A 19,906-nucleotide genomic window follows, 5' to 3' on the forward strand; every position below is an offset into this window, starting at 1 on the left:
ACCTAGAGCCCGTGCTCCGCTATAAGAGAAGCCACTGCAGTGAGAAGCCTGCACACCGCAACAAAGAGTAGCTCCCGCTCTCCACAACTAGAGAAAGCCCGTACCCAGCAACGAAGACCCAACACAGCCAAAAATAAATAAATAAAATAAATTTATTAAAAAGAAAAAGAATCTAACGAAAACCAATGAATTCCTCCTCCAGGGAAAAAAAAATACTTATAGACTCTTCCACTGCTCCACACAACTTCAGCTGGTTTCCAGACCCTCTGAAGCCTATGATGGACTAACCCAGGCCAAGAAACACCAGCACAACTTCAGATTCCTCTAGAATCTCCTCAAGGTACGGGAATTTTAGAACATTCATCTCACCACCTACTGACCTCATAAAGAGGCCAGTTTATCCTTTTCTTGTTTCATTATTTTAAAAGGTCAAGGAAAGTTAATGCTATAATTTTAATTTCCAGAAGCACATATATTGTAAGACTGCATAGTGTGTAATTCAGGATCCACAATGTAGAAGGTATTATTTAACATGCTTTATATCATTAATTTTCAAGACTCTTAGTAACACAGCTTCAGTTGCCCCCCAAAAAAACAGTATTGGAGAGCCTAACATTAATGACAGAAATTAGTAGATGATGAAGGTATATAGTTCCGAACTTTTAAACAAGTTATATTCTATAACTTTGTTTTTAAGTTGTTTGTTTGGAATCGGGCAGTACTTTTTTCATTATAAATGATGATTACATTCTGATAGAACTCCCATACCTCCCCAAACCCAAAACAATAACAACAAAAAACATCTAACGAATTATTTAACCTGTAGAGCATGTGCGTTGTTTCAATTACATTTAAATGTTACTTATAAGCTGCTTCTATGAATTCTTTTCCAGTTTCAGGTCATATTGTACAAATCTTACAATGGTCTCTTTTTCGTTCTGTCTCAGATCTCTGTAAGCCCAGATTCTAGAAGTGCTGTACTATCTTTGTTCTTGACCTGTTTTTCGCTGCTAGGTTTATATGAAGCATGTTCACTAACCAGATGTTCAAGTATGTTTTTCTCATGAATGAACCTGTTTATCAAAGTTAGTGTCTTTATGCAGCTTCTTCAGCAATTATGTGGTCAGTCTACATTTAATCTTTCATTCCATTCAACAATCATTCATTGTTGGTGCCTGCCATCTATGAGGAAATGTCCTACTGTGGACAGGAAGTAAACTGAGACAGTAGTAAGCCATTCAGGTGACACAAATCACTGTGCACACTGGTCCTTATTATGGATGGCTTTAGGATATTTATATACTCCAAAAACATTGACCTTTTTGGGAAAACTGGCTTTTTTCTGGGAAGAATGCATATGTATATACATATATGCATGTATATATGTGTAGTAAATATTATATATACGTGTATATATATATATGTGTGTGTGTGTGTGTGTGTGTCATCAGATTCTCAAAAAATGTTAAAAACCACTGACCTAGAATTAGAGATAGATAAAATCTCCTATAAACTACTCAGTTGGTGTCCATGGAAGCCAATATTCTTGACATGTTTGATGTTCTGAGAGGGCCAGCTGAGCACCAGATGGGAGGGGGTGGAAGACAGTAACACAGGGAGTGGTGTCTTAGCCTGCTCACGCCACTGGGCAAATCAAAAGACAGGAAGTGAAGCAGGCGCTCCCTCTTTAAGAGGCAGTTCAAAGCAGATCCTTTGGGAGTCTGAAGGCTCATTCCAGGTGGCTTCTCACAGCTTTAGTTATAACCCACATACAGTCCCTCTTCCTTGGAAGAGTTCTAATAAAGAACCGTTTTCCCCATCTCATCCTATTTCCAAAGATGTCTGGCATCACTTGCTCAGTCTTTGATAGACTGAGCACATAAATTGCCCACAGTTTCATGCTGTTTATGCTACTCATTGTTTTGTCAGGCTTAAGTGCTGAAGAGAAAGAATCCACAAGACCTATGGAAGGATAAGTGGACAGATAATGGTCAAGTTAAGTAACACCTTACTAATTCATAAGCAAGAGAGTCAGTAGGCCACAGAGATTCAGGACACCATCCTAATCAGTGATAGACACATAAATCTTTCCTGAAAAATATTTGTTTAGGACAACGACATCTAGATCTAGTAAGATAGTTAAGAATTAAAAATGAGAGACTATGGTATTTTTTAACCTTTGTAAACTTCCTCCAAGTTTTCATTCTGTTTTTCTGTTTTCAACAGACATCAGCAAAAAAGTCAAAGTGAAAAAGGAGTTTGGGCATAGCGATGAAGGGTTTAAACCCTGGGTCTTACCTGAAGCTGGTCTGGGGGTGAAAGAAAACATGGCAACTGTTGGGAAGGCAAAGGGAGGTGCCTGGGATTCAATGCCAGATTCTGACCCTGAACACTTACAGACACGCCTTACGATAGCTAGAGCAGCACTGCGGTCTGCCTATGGCTGCTGTCCATTGACCCATTTGGGCCCTATTATCTATTCCATGGGTGAAACACTGGGTAAATAATTTTACCATGTGAAGGCTCAGAGCACAGATTCCTACATCTTCAAGGTTGTCACGCTGGTTAAAGCATTTTGCCTTTAAATGAGTAAAAATTTGGCTCTAAAATTCTATACATTTAAAATAGAAATTGAGAATTCTGTATTTTAATTAAGTCAGAGCTTTATTTTAGGCACTGCTTTTCTTTCTCCCTTGCCACTATAATTTATTATTGATAGCATGGCTAGGAAGCAGAGTACAGAGCCAGAATGCCTGGTGTTAAATCCTAACTCTACCACTATCTGTGTGACTTTGAGTGAGTTACTTATACCCTTTGTGCCTCAGTTTCCTCAAATGTAAAATGGGGATAAGAACAGTCGCTACCCAGGGTTGTTGGGAAGATTAAATGCATCGATACACATAAAGCATCAAAAATGTGCTTGGTACATGGTGAACATTATACAAGGTGTAAGCTGCCAGCATCCTCTAGCTTACAAGCCATAGAGATTCTTCCTGTAAAGTCTCTCTTGTTCATTCTTTTCTGTCTACTCCTAAATCCACCACCGTCACCTCACGGCAACACTATTTCCTTACACTCTCACTTCCTGCCTGCAGCCTTTCTCCACTTGGATGCATCCTGCATATTCTTCCTAATTTCATCTTCTTACAGTATTGCTGAAATTGCATCACTCCTCTGCTCAAAAACATCCAAACAGCAGATGTTGCCTACTAACTACAGATGATGAACTTCCTTTTTTTCCTGGCCACTCTGTGCAGCTTGCAGGATCTAAGTTCCCCAACCAGGGATCGAACCTGGGCCACGCAGTGGAAGTGCCAAGTCCTACCCACTGGACCGCCACGGAAGTCCCAGATGATGTACTTCTGCTGGCTCAGCTTGTGACTGTTATCTAGGTTCCCAGGGGCTAAGGTTGTGAGTCTAGGTGTGATTACAGAGTCAGAATTCCCTTGACTGGCCCCAATCCATCTTCTAAAAGGTCCTTCTCATGATTTACTATAAACCCTGCATTTTAGAAGAACTAAACTCATCTAACTCATCATTTTCTAGAAACATCTTGTCCCTTACTTCTAGTATCTTTCATATAGCAAAAACCTCAGCTTAAAAGTTTCTGACAGTGACCTTGATCATCACACTCACAAGCCTCTAAGTGTTAACAGCCTTCTGTATCACTCTTACAGCAGTGAAGACACACTGCTCTGTAGTGTACTGCCATTTACACCATCTTTCTCTTCTTTCTGGATTATGCTATTTCAGAATAAGGAATGCCTAGGAATCATCTTGATACCTCGTGTAGCACCCAGCCCAGCTCCTGGCATATAGAAGCTTATCTGATACCAGATAGATTAAGTAAAGTTATCCTACCTGTAGCTTTAACTATAATTTTTAAAATACCAGATCTGATTGCCAAAGTGATCGAGAGACTTAAATTACTCCCCAGAGCCATGTTTTTGGTCATCATGGGCACTATGCCTGCTGTGGTTACATCACACTGATGAGAGGTGCCGGCAGAGAGCCCTCTTTCAACTTCCAATCTGTCCCTGTTAACTCTGGCTGCTAACAGAAGATAAATCAAATTAAACTACTTCACAGTGGTCTTTAGGTTCTCTAATGGAATAGGATTTCAGGTACCTGACAAATTATCCATTTGGATAACCTTTCTAGACCTTTGAAGAACTCACTGATTTTCATTTTAATAGCATAAAATGAACCAAAAGGGCTGCTCCCTGGGGGTCTTGGGGCTCCTGGGCTCTCTAAGATTTAATATCAAATTAGTTGGGAAGAGATCCATCAATTACTGGATCTTGGCATTAACTCTGTAATGTCCCCAGTGATTTCACTCATATGTTTCTGGGCTTGATTCCAAGTAGAATCAAGCATAACTTAATCCCACCAACTGGAATTTACATATAGGATTCTTCCTCCACATTTGTTTGTCCTAAAATAACAAGTTCAAATCACCCAGAAAGTAGTTTGAGAGGACACTTTTTGACTTCACAGATAACGAAGGTCCAGAGGAAAGACAGTAAAGGAATACAAGGTACATGGAAAGTATTTCTGACTCCCACGGTATGACTTTGACACTGAGTAACATCCCGATAGAGTGGTGAATCTCATAGCATTTCAGGAGAAATATGTCACTCATGACCTGTGAATTCCCCCTAAGTGTTAAAGATATTTCACCCATGAATTTCCCTAGCTCCTCTTGATCCACACAAGTTTCTGATCTGCACAGTTTTTGAGAATGAAAGTTCTACATGTACTTAATTGCTGTGTAAATATACAGGCACTTCAATGAAACAAATTTTCTGCCTTTCCAATTTTAGTTTCCCCTCTCTGTCACTGCACACTCAATTTAAAGTATCTTGTTTAAGGACCTACTGTATAGCACAGGGAACTCTATACTCAATATTAAGTAACAACCTAAATGGGAAAAGAATTTGAAAAAGAACAGATACACATATAACTGAATCACTTTGCAGTACACTTGAAACTAACACAACATTGTTAATCAACGATACTCCAATATAAAATAAAAAGTTTAAAAAAATTAAAAAAATAAAGTGTCTTGTTTGGGGGGAGGGATAAATTAGTAATTTGGGATTAACAAACACATACTACTATACATAAAATACATGAATAACAAAAATGTACTGTATAGCACAGGGAACTGTATTCAATATCTTGTGATAACCTATAATGGAAAATAATCTGAGAAAGAATACATACACATACACATAAAATTGAATCACTTCATTGTACACCTAAAACATTATAAATCAACTATACTTCAATAAAAAAAAGGGAAAAAATAAAGTATCTTGTTTAAAACTATTGTAGCCTAAGGATTAAAAACTGATAGAAAAAAATCAAAAGATTTAGAATAGATTTAAACTAAGAAATGAAAAATCTTTTATTTTTTTAGAAATATTTCCCAATTTTACAATAATTAATTAATTAATTTTTGGCTGCGTTGGGTCTTCGTTGTTGTCTGCGGGCGTTTTCTCTAGTTGCGGTGAGCGGGGGCTACTCTTCGTTGTGGTGTGTGGACTTACTGCGATGGTTTCTCTTGTTGCGGAGTATGGGCTCTAGGCACGCAGGCTCAGTAGCTGTGGCTCGTGGGCTCTAGAGCACAGGCTCAGTAGTTGTGGTGCACGGGCTTAGCTGCTCTGTGGCATATGGGATCTTCCCGGACCAGAGCTTGAACCCGTGTCCCCTGCATTGGCAGGTGGATTCTTAACCACTGTGCCACCAGAGAAGACCCCTTTAGAATACGTAACTGTAGCGTCCAAGCTATCATAAAATTGAAAGTGGGAATTAAACCACTAAGATTTTTGAGTTTTCAAGGCCTGTTTTTTTCTTCCTATCTTTGATCCTATTAAATACTTGAGAGTAAACATTCTTATGCTAAAAATAGATAAGTACACAGTGAAGAAACCAGACACCACCTTAACCACATGATCGAAATTAACATCACCAATAAGGGGCAAAAAGACATAATGTGTCTCCAGATGTGACATTCTGAGAAGAACATAACATCATTTATTTAGTTTAACAGGGCCAAATATATAACATGAATTTAATCACGAGAAAAATTCAAACCCCAATTGAGGGGCATTCCATAAAATAACTGGCCAGTACTCTCAAAAACTGTCAATATGTCATGACATATAAAGAAAATCTAATAAGAAACTGCTATATAAAAAAATAAATAAAATTAAAAAAAAAGGAAGTGAACATCTTTGAGGGGTCATTATTCTGCCTATTATGGGGACTTTTGGTGAGGTTTTTTTTTTTAATTTCAGGATTAATTCCAATTGATATTTAACTCTTTTCTTTTCCAGAGGCTTTTCAAGTATAGACAATATGGTCAAATACTAAATAAATAAGAAAAAAAAAAAGAAAGAAAATCCGAGGAACTGTCTTGATTAAAGAGGACTAAAGAGATTAAATATAAGATTCTGAATTGAGTCCCGTATCAGAAAAATGACAGCTATGAAGGACACTGTTGGGATTCTTGACAAAATTGGAATCTGAACTGTAGATTAGGGAAAGTACAGTACCAGTGCTAAATTTCCTGAATATGATAACAATATTGTGATTATATATAAGATCCTTGTTTTGGGGAAACACACACTAAATATTAAGGGGTAAAGGGGCATGATGTCTGTCTGTAATCTACTCTGAAATTGTTCAGGGGAAAAATCTATGTCTAAGTCTCTGTCTGTTGCTTGAAAGAAAGCAAATTCAGCAAAATGTTAAAAACACTGATAAATCTTGGTAAAGGGTATACTGGAGATATAATCTTACAACTTTTCTGTAAAGTTTAAAATCATTTTTAGGAAATAAATTTCTAGGGCCTATAAATAAAAAAAAATCATTGCTATGACAGAAAACAACTTTGGAAACCAACACTTTTTTGGTCGAAATGTTCTAAAATTATTTTGAATTTCTGGCATAAATACTTATTTTACTGTTTACTATGTATAAAATAGATAACTAATGAGAACCTACTGTATAGCTCAGGGAACTCTACTCCGTTTCTGTGGTGACCTAAATGGGAAGGAAATGCAAAAAAGAGGCGGTATATGTATATGTATAGCTGATTCACTCTGCTGTACAGTAGAAACTAATACAACATTGTAAAGCAACTATAGTCCAATAAAAATTAATTATTAAAAAAATAAAAAGAGCATGGAGCAAAGAGTCAAAGAATGGAGACTAAGTCTCCAACGTTTCACTTAGTAGTTACTTAGCGAGTTTACTTAACTTCTCTGAGCCTCAGCTAACTCATCTGTAAAGTAAAAAATAATACCAGATACCTGAAAATATTGTTGGAAGAATACCACAGGACAAAGTACACGAAAGGCACAGACTATACGATTCTGGCATGTGTTACATTCAAACAATGGAAGTTTCTTTTCCCTGCCCTTTGAATCTTATATATCACTTCTATAAAGGTGCTTTATTATGAGTAGCAAAAACAAACAATCAGGACATTCATCATAGATTATATGATCTCAGAACGTAATTAGTAGAGTACAGTTTTATCCATTTGAATGCTTATCTGGTTATATTTGATTTGTTAGTCCTTAATTATGAAATAAACATGATTCTAAGAGGCAGGAGTTAGAAAAGTGTGTCATATTAAATTACCAAATATATTCTGTTGACCTAAATACACATTTAACATTAGCTCTAATACTTGGAACTACACTTATAAATCCCTTGGAAGGTTATAAATATGGAGTTATTAATGAACCATAGTTATCACAGTAAAAAATAAGGTCAAGAAATAAGATAGATCATAAGGTTCTTTATCTTTAGAAGTTACTCCAAAGTCTACTCAGTTCTAAACTTGTTATTAAGGTAATAAAAAGTGAGTTCAAATTGAATATTACAACTTTAATAAATCAAGTTCATATAAAAGGCGTAAAAGAATTATGTAGATCCTTCTAACTTTTCTGAAACTTATATAAATCAAAGCATGTAATCATCACTGAAAAAGTCAGACTAAAATATAATAAAGATGACTTTGCAAAGGATAGAATTTATATTCCTTTATTTAATATAAATTCACTCAGTCCTTCTCAACCCTAATACCCACCACCATTCAGCTTCTGAGAGACAAACTTACACCCACATATCTTCCCACTGTTTTGGTGATTATAAATTCATAAAAGAAGCAGGATAAAAATAAATGCCAAAATGAAAGCAAGAAATTAAAATATCATAAGAAACAAGTTAAGTGCATTTCTTTTCTACAGAAGTTAAAAAAAAAGATTTTCTATAAGGTCACGATGAAGTACAAATTCAGACTGCTATCACTGAACTCAAGGCTCTCAAATCATATCTGACTCTTCATTGTCCTAAAGTTGGGTTATTTTAGAAAACTTGAAATACTAGGATTCCCAAGACAAACCCATGGTTCCAAAGTATAGCCATCCCTGTTTTTTTCTTACAATGGCTTGTATTTAACAGAAGAGTCATAAGAAAGGGTTTCAGGTATCAACAAAAATCTGTGCTTTTCCTATCTTTACCATCCTGAACATAACATGGCTCCATCCTGGAGTTACAGTCTACACGTGTCTAGTCCTGTGGGTCTGACTACATGAAAGCTGATTTATGTGATAATGGAATTCAGTTTGTTAATGTCACATCAGGACTTAATAAAAAGTTAGGCAGTTCTCTGTGGCAGGCAGGTAGGCAAGAGGTCAGAGGGCAGAAAATTAGGGGGAGCGGTGAGCATACACTGAGAGAAGGTTGGGATTTTCTGAAGAATGATTTAGGCTGAGAGGAATCAGGAGCAAGCTTTTCAAAAACAAAACAAAACGAAACAAAAAAGAAAAACAGAAAATCCACCTGTGGCAGTAAAAATAAATAGTGGTCTCACTAGTGCTACCTCTTTCCTAGTTTTGGGAGTGAGAAGCCTAAAATGGGTCTCATGGGCTAAAATCAAAGTGCTGGCAGTGCTGTGTTCTTTCTGGAGTGTCTAAGGGAGAATCTGTTCCTGACCTTTTCCAGTTTCCAGAGGACGTGTGCATTTTTTAGCTCATGGGCCTGTCCTTGAACTTCAAAGCATATTATTCCGATCTCTGCTTCTGGCCTTACATCTCCCCCCCTCTAACTTTAACATTCCTGCCTTCCTCTTACAAAAACCCTTGTGATTACACTGATCCCACCCAGATAATCCACAATAATTTCTCCATTTCAAATGCTTTAACTTAATCACATCTTCAAAGTCCTTTTTACTCTGTAAGGTAACATATTCACAGGTTTGGGGATTAGGGTGTGGACATCTTTGGGGGCCAATTATTCTCTCTACCACAGCTGGTCTCATTGCCGCCGTTTTGAGCCATACAATCAACTAATTTAATTATTATGTTTAACATTCCTAGTTCACATTCAAGAAGAAGTCATTCAATTTATTGATTACCCAAACAAAAAGTCATTGGATTCACAGTAAAGTAAAAGGTGAAAGAATAGGGAAATGCCAAAAACATATTTAGGCCAATGATCTAGAAAAATAAAGCACCTAAAATTTCTAAACATGGTTTGAAAGGTGGCCTTAAAACCAAATGATAGAGAATCAAAGATTATTAAGAGTTTCAAGGGGCCTTAGAGATCATTCAATTCAATTCTCCATTTGTTAAACGAATACCATCTGTATAAAAACTCACATGAAGTAGGTAGGCTGTTCCCAACCACCTCTCTGGATTATAATCTAGCTCATACTTCCTAATGTTACTACAGTCATCATAAAAGACTCTGTTAAGTGATCTGCTGAAATCTATTAAAAACAAAACTATGGTCAGGCTAAACACTCTACCAAAAGAGGAAATTAAAAGAGAAATGATATGTCCAGAAAAAAGAAACTTAAAAGACCCACTGGAGGGCTTCCCTGGTGGCACAGTGGTTAAGAATCCAACTGCCAATGCAGGGGACATGCGTTCGAGCCCTGGTCCGGGAAGATCCCACGTGCCACAGAGCAACTAAGCCTATGAGTCACAACTACTGAGCCTGAACTCTACAGCCCGCAAGCCACAACTACTGAGCCTGCGCTCTACAGCCCGCTAGCCACAGCTACTGAGCCTGCGCACCTAGAGCCTGTGCTCTGGAACAAGAGAAGCCACCACAATGAGAAACCCATGCACCTCAATGAAGAGCAGCCCCCGCTCAGCGCAACTAGAGAAAGCCCACACGCAGCAACAAAGACCCAATGCAGCCAAAAACAAATAAAAATAAAATAAATTTAAAAAAAAGACTCACTGGAAGAATCGAATACAATCGTGTAAGAATCCCAAAATATTCCTTTTGAAAAGAGAAGTCAAAACAAAAATAATCTTGAGAAAAGGGGCATCCCTCGACATGTGTTTGGAAATCAATTTAGAATAAAGTATAATGGACAATCTAGAGTTTAAAAACTCTTGAAAATATTTTTACCTCTCCCCCAAGGAAAAACTTTAATTTGAAAATCAGAGACTGTGTAAATAATGTAATTATACTATCAAGTAAGGCAAAAATATCAGAATTCCTTTCATTAAGGCAACTTGATAGTCTCTAAAATACTGCGTTGTTAAACTTTAAATCATACTCAGAAACAACAAGCTTTTAAAAACATTTAGAGAAAGTAACAAAGCTCTTTCTATCTGCTTTATTTCTCTGTTTTGCTTTTTTAAAGAACTTATAGGCAGCTAAATTTGGGAGAGCCATTATATGTCATTGTTCTTAAACCCGCATATGATTTAAGAACCATTTTTTTTTTGCAGTACACAGGCCTCTCACTGTTGTGGCCTCTCCCGTTGTGGAGCACAGGCTCCGGACACGCAGGCTCAGCGGCCATGGCTCACGGGCCCAGCCGCTCCGCGGCATGTGGGATCTTCCTGGACCGGGGCACGAAACCGTGTCCCCTGCATCGGCAGGCGGACTCTCAACCACTGCACCATCAGGGAAGCCCAAGAACATTTCTTATTCAACATCTATTCCAAGCAGTCACCTGGCCTTGGTTTGAATACCTCCACCAAAAATTCACTCCCTCACAGGGAAATCTACTGGGGACAATTTCAGCAAAGCTGCCTGGATCAATCTCAAGGATGGCCCTCCAGGTGCCTCAGAAACGTGCACCCACACTCCTCAGAGCTGAGGCAGGAAGCATCTACTGTGGCCTCGTTATCCCTCGGGTACATGTTCTCGAAACTGCAGGTAAGTGAGTTATGATTCTTTTGTGCTAATATATATCTAAAGACATTATCTTAGTTCCAAGATGTAAGACAAGCAAGCAGGTGGATTTAATATCACAATTTAACATTTTAAACCAATATGAAAATTCCAAAGCTACTCTCATCACCTAAAAATTATTTTTTCAAGTCACAGGCCTCTTAAAATAAAGATTTCATTACAACTTCATTATTTTTCATCAAAATTTTCTAAAAACAAAGTCTGGAATTGATAGCTAAGAATCAAATGACTTTTTAAACTTAAGTTACCTTTTCTAGGCAGACTAAGAACCTCAGCCATAATTTTAAAATACTAATAGAATTACTTAAGATTAATGAAGACTACTCAAGGAAGACTCAATGAAATAGAAAATGTAAACATGCAAATTTGACCTTTCATCTAAAAGTCTAAGGTCACTCCCAATTAGCTTAAGTGATTCCACTATTAAATCTTATAAATTAATAAGCTTGCAAAAGCTAAGAAAAAAATTTTAGTCTATCCCGATCATGAAAATACATTGCCTAAGTTATTTTCATTATCAATTTAAGAGGATTATACTTTTTTTTCAGCAGGCAATAAAGGATTGGCAAAAAATCTGCCCCTCCCACCTATGCAAATGCAAAACTCAACTGTATGGTGCTTTTATCCATTTGATGATTTAAAGGATTAAAAAATACACAAAATTTAGTTCATTTATCAGAGCTCTACTATAAAGCATGAAAAGCACTGGGATTTACTTACATTAATACTAGGATTCATGTAAACGTAGTTATGGGAAAGGGAAAAGTATACTGAAATTATTCATGTCATTTATCGGAGAAGAACATTTGGGGGGGTTGATTTTAGTGGAAATAAAATATACCTAAGAAAACAATATATTTTCACTAAGAGGAGCTCTAAAGACAGAATAAAAAGTGTTGTTTGAAAGAAACTGATATTGTGGTCTTCTTCCAATAAGGGGTTAGAGCCCATCTTCATTGTTGATTTTTTAGGCAAGGAAATGGGAAACAAATTAGGTAAGAAAGAATGGATATCTATTTTGTAGCAGTGTTTTAGTGACGTCCAGTTGCTAAGCAGTTTCATAAAGTACTTACCTTAGGGTAGAGAGTTGTTAATTTTTGATAAATTTAGGAAAACCAGGGAGATTCAATGCACATGATATATCCTCTCTTTGATGGCAGGTCATCAAAGAGTTTCATCATTAATACTTAATTCCTTTTATTTAAGATTCTGAATTTTATAAAGATGAAACTCTTCCAGGCTAGTTTTTACCTAGAGCATAATTACAGAAATTTAGAGAAGTGTGTGGATTGAGTTGTTATCTCCCGCCATGAAAGATATGTTGAAGTCCTAACCCCCATAATCTCAAAATGCAGCCTTATTTGGAAACAGGGTCACTGCAGATGTAATGAGTTGAGATGAGGAATAGGGCGGGTCCCTAATCTAATATGGCTGGGGTCCTTACAAGAAATAGCCACGTGAAGACAGACACACACAGGGATACCATGTGACAATGAAGGCAGCTACAAGCAAAGGAAAAAGATTAGCAGCAAACCACCCCAAGCTAGGAAGAGGCAAGGAAGGATTTTCCTACATGGTCCAGAGGAAGCCTGCCTCTGGACTTCAGTATTCAGAACTGTTGGACAATAAATTTCTGTTGTTTTAAAATGAAATGAGCTATCAAACCACAGAAAGACATAGAGAAACCTTAAATGCACATTACTAAGTGAAATAAGCCAATCTGAAAAGGATACAACACTCCAGGATTCCAACTATCTGACATTCTGGAAAAGGCAAAATTATGAATACAGTAAAAATAATCAGTGGTTCCCAGGTGTTGGGGGGTAGGGGAGGGATGAACAGGTAGAGCACAGAGAATTTTTAGAGAAGGGAAACTATTCTGTACGATACTTTAATGGTAGATACATGTTTTTACACATTTCCACAAATGCAAAGAATGTAGACTGAAATGTAAACTACTGACTTTGGGTGATAATGATGTCCCAATGCAGGTTCATCGACGTAACCAACGTACCACACTCTGGTGTGGGATGTTGATATCAGGGGAAGTTGTATGTGTGTGTGGCAGAGTATATGGGAACTCCATATACTTTCTACTCAATTTTGCTCTGAACCTAAAACTGCTCTAAAATATAAAGTCTAAAAAAAAAAATGGTTCTGCTATGCCAGGATTGGGTGACAGAAGCTAAAAAAAATGTAAGGAAGATGCTAAGGGGCTATGTTTAAAAGATAAAAGAGCAAAATAAAAAGCATCTGAAAGCTGATCTTATGCAATGAGTTCTGCTTCTGGCTAAGGCAAACCAGCTTGTATCAGACCAATGATCTTGCCAAGAACAATTAGAAAAGGTGAATAAAATTTATAATATGTACTGTTTGAACATCAAAAAGCTACCAACGCAGTGAGAACCTGAGGAACTAAGATCCTGGAGAGAAGCTCAACATTTGGATCTACTTTTCCCTTCTGGGTATTTATTAATTTGTAAGCAGTGACTGGGAGACTGAGCAGCCAGGTAAAAGCTAAGAGGCCGAGAAACTATGCAGAGCCTGAAGCATTCTCATGATCCTGCAGAGTCAAAAATCAGAGTGGAAGACGTGCCGTAAAGAAAGGCCCTGCTAACCAGCACAGGATTTCAGCTGAGATCCTGCAGAGCTCCGCTAGGCTGGTATGTCGGCTCAGGCTTTTTACCAGCTCACCAGAGTTGATTATGTGCATCTCTTCCCAATTTCATGTGCTGTTCAATGATATCACAGTGGTGATTTGAAACTGGCAAGAGTGGAAGTATTTACACTATGGAAATCAGCAAAAGCTATAAATAGCAAAAGCTATAAATCACCTGCTGAATGTCAGGTGTTAAAAACCAACACACCCCTGCCTGCCTTCAAAAAGTAAGGGCAAGTCAGAAATAACCCAATCCTCAGAAAGGCTGAAAAATAGTTTGAAAAATCAATCTCAGATCAATTCAAATAATCAGTCCTTATCTTGGAGTCTAGCAGAAGCAAAATTAAGTACTCCAAGAGGAAGATACATTACAGTCTAGACCCTATAGTTGTTTTTTTTTTAAATAAACAATGGTAGTCATATAATAAAAATGATCAGGTATATGGAAAGAGAAGACAAATGATCAAAATCAAGAAAAAAACGACAATACAAACAAACCAACATTAGATCCAGATATTGGAGAATTCAGTATGGGCTTTAAGGTAACCGATTAAATATGTTCAAAAAATACAGAGGAAAGTATGGGGAACTTCACTAGAACACTGGAATCTATTAAAAAAAAGAATCAAATTGTAATTCTAGAAGTAAAAAAATTAAAATGAGAAATTCCATTTATGGGTTTGATGGCAGATTAAAAACAGATGAATAAAGGATTAGTAAACTAGAATAGCACTTCATAAATTTTAATGTACAGACAAATCATGTGGAGACGAAGAATGACTGAGAAGGTCTGGGATGGGGTGGGGCCTGAGAGCCTGCATTTCCAGCAGCCCCATGGGTGGACAGCAGTGCTGCTTCTCTAGGGACCACACATGCTACTGTTGCTGTTCACCTTGCTGTTCACTACTGTGAATAGCAAGAAACTAGAAAAGAGGTGAGGAGAGAACATCCAGAAACAGAAAGAGAACAAAGAAGGAAAAATATAGAAAAGGATAAATTAGACACTGGATATCATAACATGTATAACTGAAATTCTAGAAGAGAAGAGAAAGAGAGAATGGAACAAAAGAAATACCTGGAGAGAGAATGGCTGACATTTTCCAAAGCTGATGAAAGAGGTCAGGGCAGAGTAAAGAAGCTCCAGGAATTCCAAGGAGGAAAAATACAAAGAAAAGTACTCAGCAGGGGGCTAAGGTAGAGAAGGCATCATATCATAAAGATCTGTTGATGTGATTTTTGTCTAACGGAATAAACTCCAGCGAAATACAGGGAAGGGCCACAACGTTTTTGAGAAACTGCTTTCATGAACAAGGAAAAATGACTCAGAGGGCAGAACCAAGAAACCAAAGGGTAGAGCAAATATCAAATTAACAGTCCCAGGGATTACATAGAGTATGTACCCTAATGAGGGGGGAAGGGATGAGGGAGTTTCTGGGGCCATCTTACAATTCCACTTAATACATTAGGTAATTCTAGGTATATTTAAGGGAAAATAATAGAAATACTATACAAACTCTTCCAGCAAAATGTAGAGGAAGGAATACTTCCCAACTCATTTTATGAGGCCAACATTACTCTGAAACCAAAATTAAGAAGACATTACCAGAAAACTACAGATCAAAATTTTCCGTGAACAAAGATGTAAAAATTCTTCACAAAATTTGAGCAAACTGACTGAAATAATATATCAAAAATAATACATCATGACCAAGAGAAGTTTATCCCAGGAATGCAAGGTTGATTTAAATATTCAAAAGCCATTCAGTAGAATTCACAATATTAACAGACTTAACACCACAAACCATATGATTATTTCAGTAGATGACAAGAAAGTGATAAAAGTTTAATTCTATTCATGATTAAAGCGTGCATGCACACACACATAATTTACCTAATTTACACACACACACACACACACACACACACACACACGGTAAATTAGGACTTAGAAAGGGACTTCCCTAATCCCCAAACTACAGTTAACTTTTATACTGAATGGTGAAATTCTGTAAACTCCACTCTTGAGTTAGGAAAGAAGAGAAAACTACCCAATTTTATTCAGTAGTGTACTGGAAGTTCCAGGCAATACAATAAGAAATAAAAGTTACGAGGATTGAAAAGGAAGAAGTAAAACTGCAACTATCCTCAGATAATACAACTGTATACGCAGAAAAACTGGAAGAAAAAAAAATCCTATAGAAAAACTACTAGAATAAATAAATTCAGCAAAGTTGATGGGTGAAAGGTAAATATGTTAAAATCAATTCTATTTCTAAATAGTAGTAACAATTAAAAATGATTAATAATATCAAGGGAATACACACATATGGATAAAAATAATAAATGATATGCAAGGCTTATATACAGAAAACTCATTATTGAGAGAAATTAAAGAAGATTAAAATAACTAAGAGCTATATTTTATTCAAAGATGAAAAACTTGATATTATTACAATGTCAATTTCCCCCCAAATGATCTATAGAATCAATACAATATCAATTAAAATTCCAGCAGGATTTTTTGGTGGAAGTTGACAAATTTAGAAAGTCAAAGGATCAAGAATAGTCAGGACAATTTTCAAGGAAAAAACATTTGGAATACTTACACTGCCAATATCAAGACTTATTACAAAGCTACAGTAATTAACTTTGTGATTTTGGGGAGAAATCAACAGACCAAAGGAACAGAATAGTGTTCCAGAACAGACCCACGTGTAGAGACAGTTGATTTATGATAAAGGTGACCAGGCAGAGCAGTGGGTAAAGGATGAGGTATTCCATAAGTGGTGATGACTCAAATGGATATCCTTATATTTTTAAAACAGTCTTGACCTCCGTACCTCATAATCTAAACAAAAATAAATTCCAGCTGGATTAAAGATCTACAAGTAAAAGGCAAAATCATAAAATCTAAGAGTACCTTTTGCGGGGAGGGTATCTTCATGACAATGTGGGGAAGGTAATCTTAAACAGGACCCAAAAAAACACTAAAACAAGAAGAAAAATATTGATAAATTCTACATAAAATTAAGAATGCTCTTCAAAAGGCACCATTAAAAGAGTGCAAAGACTGGTTATAGAATGGAAGGTACTTAGATTACCATGACCAACAATGGACTTCTATTCAGAAAACACAAATAATTCCTATAAATCAGAGGAAGGAACGGGGGAGGAAACAAACAAGACAGGTAAGCCAAGAGATTAAAGAGGCAAAGGTGTGAACAGGCACTTCATGAAAAAGTGTATCCAGATCTCCAATAAACATATAAAAGGTATTCAGTATCAATAGCTGACAGGGAGATATAAAAACCACAATTAGATTACATTACAGGATTTCCCTGGTGGCGCAGTGGTTAAGAATCCACCTGCCTATGCAGGGGACACGGGTTCAATCCCTGGTCTGGGAAGATCCCACATGCCGCGGAGCAACTAAGCCCGTGCACCACAACTACTGAGCCCTTGTGCCACAACTACTGAAGCCCACGTGCCTAGAGCCCATGCTCCGCAACAAGAGAAACCACCGCAATGAGAAGCACACGCACCACAACGAAGAGTAGGTCCCGCTCGCCCCAAGTAGAGAAAGCCCATGTGTGGCAACAAAGACCCAACATAGCCCCCCCCCAAAAAAAGATTACATTACATTCCCATCAGAATGGTTACTAATAAAAACACACTGCCAACTGCTGGCAAGAATACAGAGTCACTAGCATTTTTAGATATACTGCCGCTGGAACTCTAAATTCAACTAGTTGGGAAGACTATTGGGCAGCATCTAGTAGAGCAGAGTAATTGTATTTCCTATGATCCAGCAATTACACTCCTAGCTAAACACCCAGCAGAAATGTTTACATACACGAGTCAAATAAAAGATACAAGCAGGAAAGCTGACAGCTGTATTAGTTGCAATACTAACAATGGAATGTTGAAAAGACCCAATTCTTCTTTCACATTAGGATGGACAAATTGTGATTTGCATAATGGAATACTATATAGCAAAGAAAATGAATGAGATACAGCTACTAGCAAAAACAGACTACTCTCACCAACACAATGTTAAACTTAAAAACCCAACATTCAAACACTGATGAATTCTTTCATTTATGTGAAGTTTAAAAACAGGTCAAACTAATATGTCAGAATGAGGGATAGTGGTTTCTGTTGGGAAATAGGAGAGGATAGTAAAGAGAAAGGCATGATGGGGACCTCTGGGGTACTGCTAATGTCCTATTTCTTGATCAGACTGAGGGTTACATGGAAGTATTCACTTTATGAAAACATACAGCTGTACACTTTTCTGCAGGTATTTTGAAGTTTAAAAACTTTTTTTATTAAAGAAGTTTAAAAAAGAATGAATTAGACTATAAGGACAATAGAACAGTAGTTGTTAAGGAGCTGGGGATGGAGAGAGTAGACAACTACAAAAAAAGTAAAAGGGAGTTTGGCAGGGGGGCCTGATGGAACCATTCTGTATCTTGATTGTGGGACCAGTTACACTAGTGAACGCTTTCATCAAAATTCAAAGAACTATATGCTGGAAAGAGGTAATTTTGCTGAATGCAAATTATACGTCAATAGAAATTGTAATTTAGATATAAAAAGTAATTAGTTCATTTGATTTCTTTTTATGTTTATGAAAAATTAATGGTAGCACACAATTTGTTTTGGTAATCAGAAACAAAGCAGAACATTTTCAGTGAAAAAAATTCTACTTCCTCTTAAGGCTTACTAACATTTTTTCATCTTGGGCCAATGAATCTAGAAACTAAATGTTTGTTTGAGGTCATTAATTTCTGGTGCATTCTGGGAAACAGTTTGCCTTTACTGGCTCTCAAACTTTTTCACATTTATTTTAGGTCATCTTATTCTAATATATCTATGAACATGTAAGGAGGAAATTAAATTGAGGTTCACTGTGAAAGCAACACACATCCGAAATAGACAGCATCATATCTATCCCATGGAAAAGTAGGAAAACCAGGGGACCCTCAGAAAGTAACAAATTATGAAAAGCATCTCTTAAGAAGCAGGGAGGCCTCCTTTGCTCACAAATATTTAAGTTTTGCCTTACTGTGAAAGACCCAAGGCTTTATCCTATAAACAGTTAGTACTAGATATTAGCTTAAAAAATTTTCCCCGTGTCATCTGAACCTCACTCTTCAAGAGAAAAAAAAAAGGTAGTATTATAGTTGCCTAAGGTCATTTAACGTACCAAGGTCTCCCTGCCCCTGACCCCAACTGGGAACAAACATTCCATATTTCGTAACTTAAGGGTTGGTTATACCATGAGCTAGTTGTGTTAAGGCAGGCAACACAGCTGCATTTTTATAGCTGTTGGCTAAATATAATACCTTACAAGAAAAGTATCTTACCACTTGCGCTGGAACTTGCTCCATTTTTGCAGCGGGAGTTCCTGGTCTTGGGTAAAACTGGTTAATAAAGAGACTTGGAAATTTGTACTCTTCAACAAGTTTCACTGTTTCTTGAAAATCTTGGTCTGTTTCTCCAGGAAAACCACAGATAATGTCTGTAGCAATAGTTATTCCAGGAACTCTAGAAAATAATAAAACAAAAATGTACAAAGTTGACTACAGTCCATAATTATTCTATTTCCTTGACATTTTAAATACCACTATTCCTTTAAAATTAAATTTTTAGGAAAGGGACATTTGCAAACAGTTTTAAAATGCCCTAAATATTAAAAGTTTATGGAAAACACGGCCCCCTATCATCCTCAGGAAATACCCATTTTAAAAAATTTCAGATGTTTCTTCATCCTTCTATATTTTAATATTGATGCTTATTCTATTTCTAGACTTGTTGACTATTAGGCAATATTTGCAGACTTCAATGAGGATTCAGCTCTTTAAACTACTCTATCCCTCCCCTTCCAACATAATCACTGCTCAATTTTTAGTTAAATTAATAGTGTTAATAGTATTTCCATTGGTATAAATTCTGAGATATTGTTCACTTTCACAGCCAACTGGTATACTATCAATAAGTTTTCTTTTG

The 19,906-nt window shown here is 36.8% G+C and overlaps 1 protein-coding gene across 6 annotated transcripts in view; it reads right to left on the reverse strand.

Moving 5' to 3' along the window:
* Positions 1–19,906, reverse strand: part of CDKAL1 (CDK5 regulatory subunit associated protein 1 like 1) — a 654,793-nt gene that overhangs the window by 155,427 nt on the left and 479,460 nt on the right. For all 6 annotated transcript variants that reach the window (XM_033434817.1, XM_033434820.2, XM_049716364.1 and 3 more), the window contains one exon: positions 19,264–19,444. In XM_033434817.1, the coding sequence (XP_033290708.1) occupies positions 19,264–19,444 (181 nt within the window). The remainder of the gene's footprint in view (positions 1–19,263; positions 19,445–19,906) is intronic.

The sequence above is a fragment of the Orcinus orca genome, chromosome 10 (assembly GCF_937001465.1).
Source record: "Orcinus orca chromosome 10, mOrcOrc1.1, whole genome shotgun sequence".
NCBI lineage: Eukaryota > Metazoa > Chordata > Mammalia > Artiodactyla > Delphinidae > Orcinus > Orcinus orca.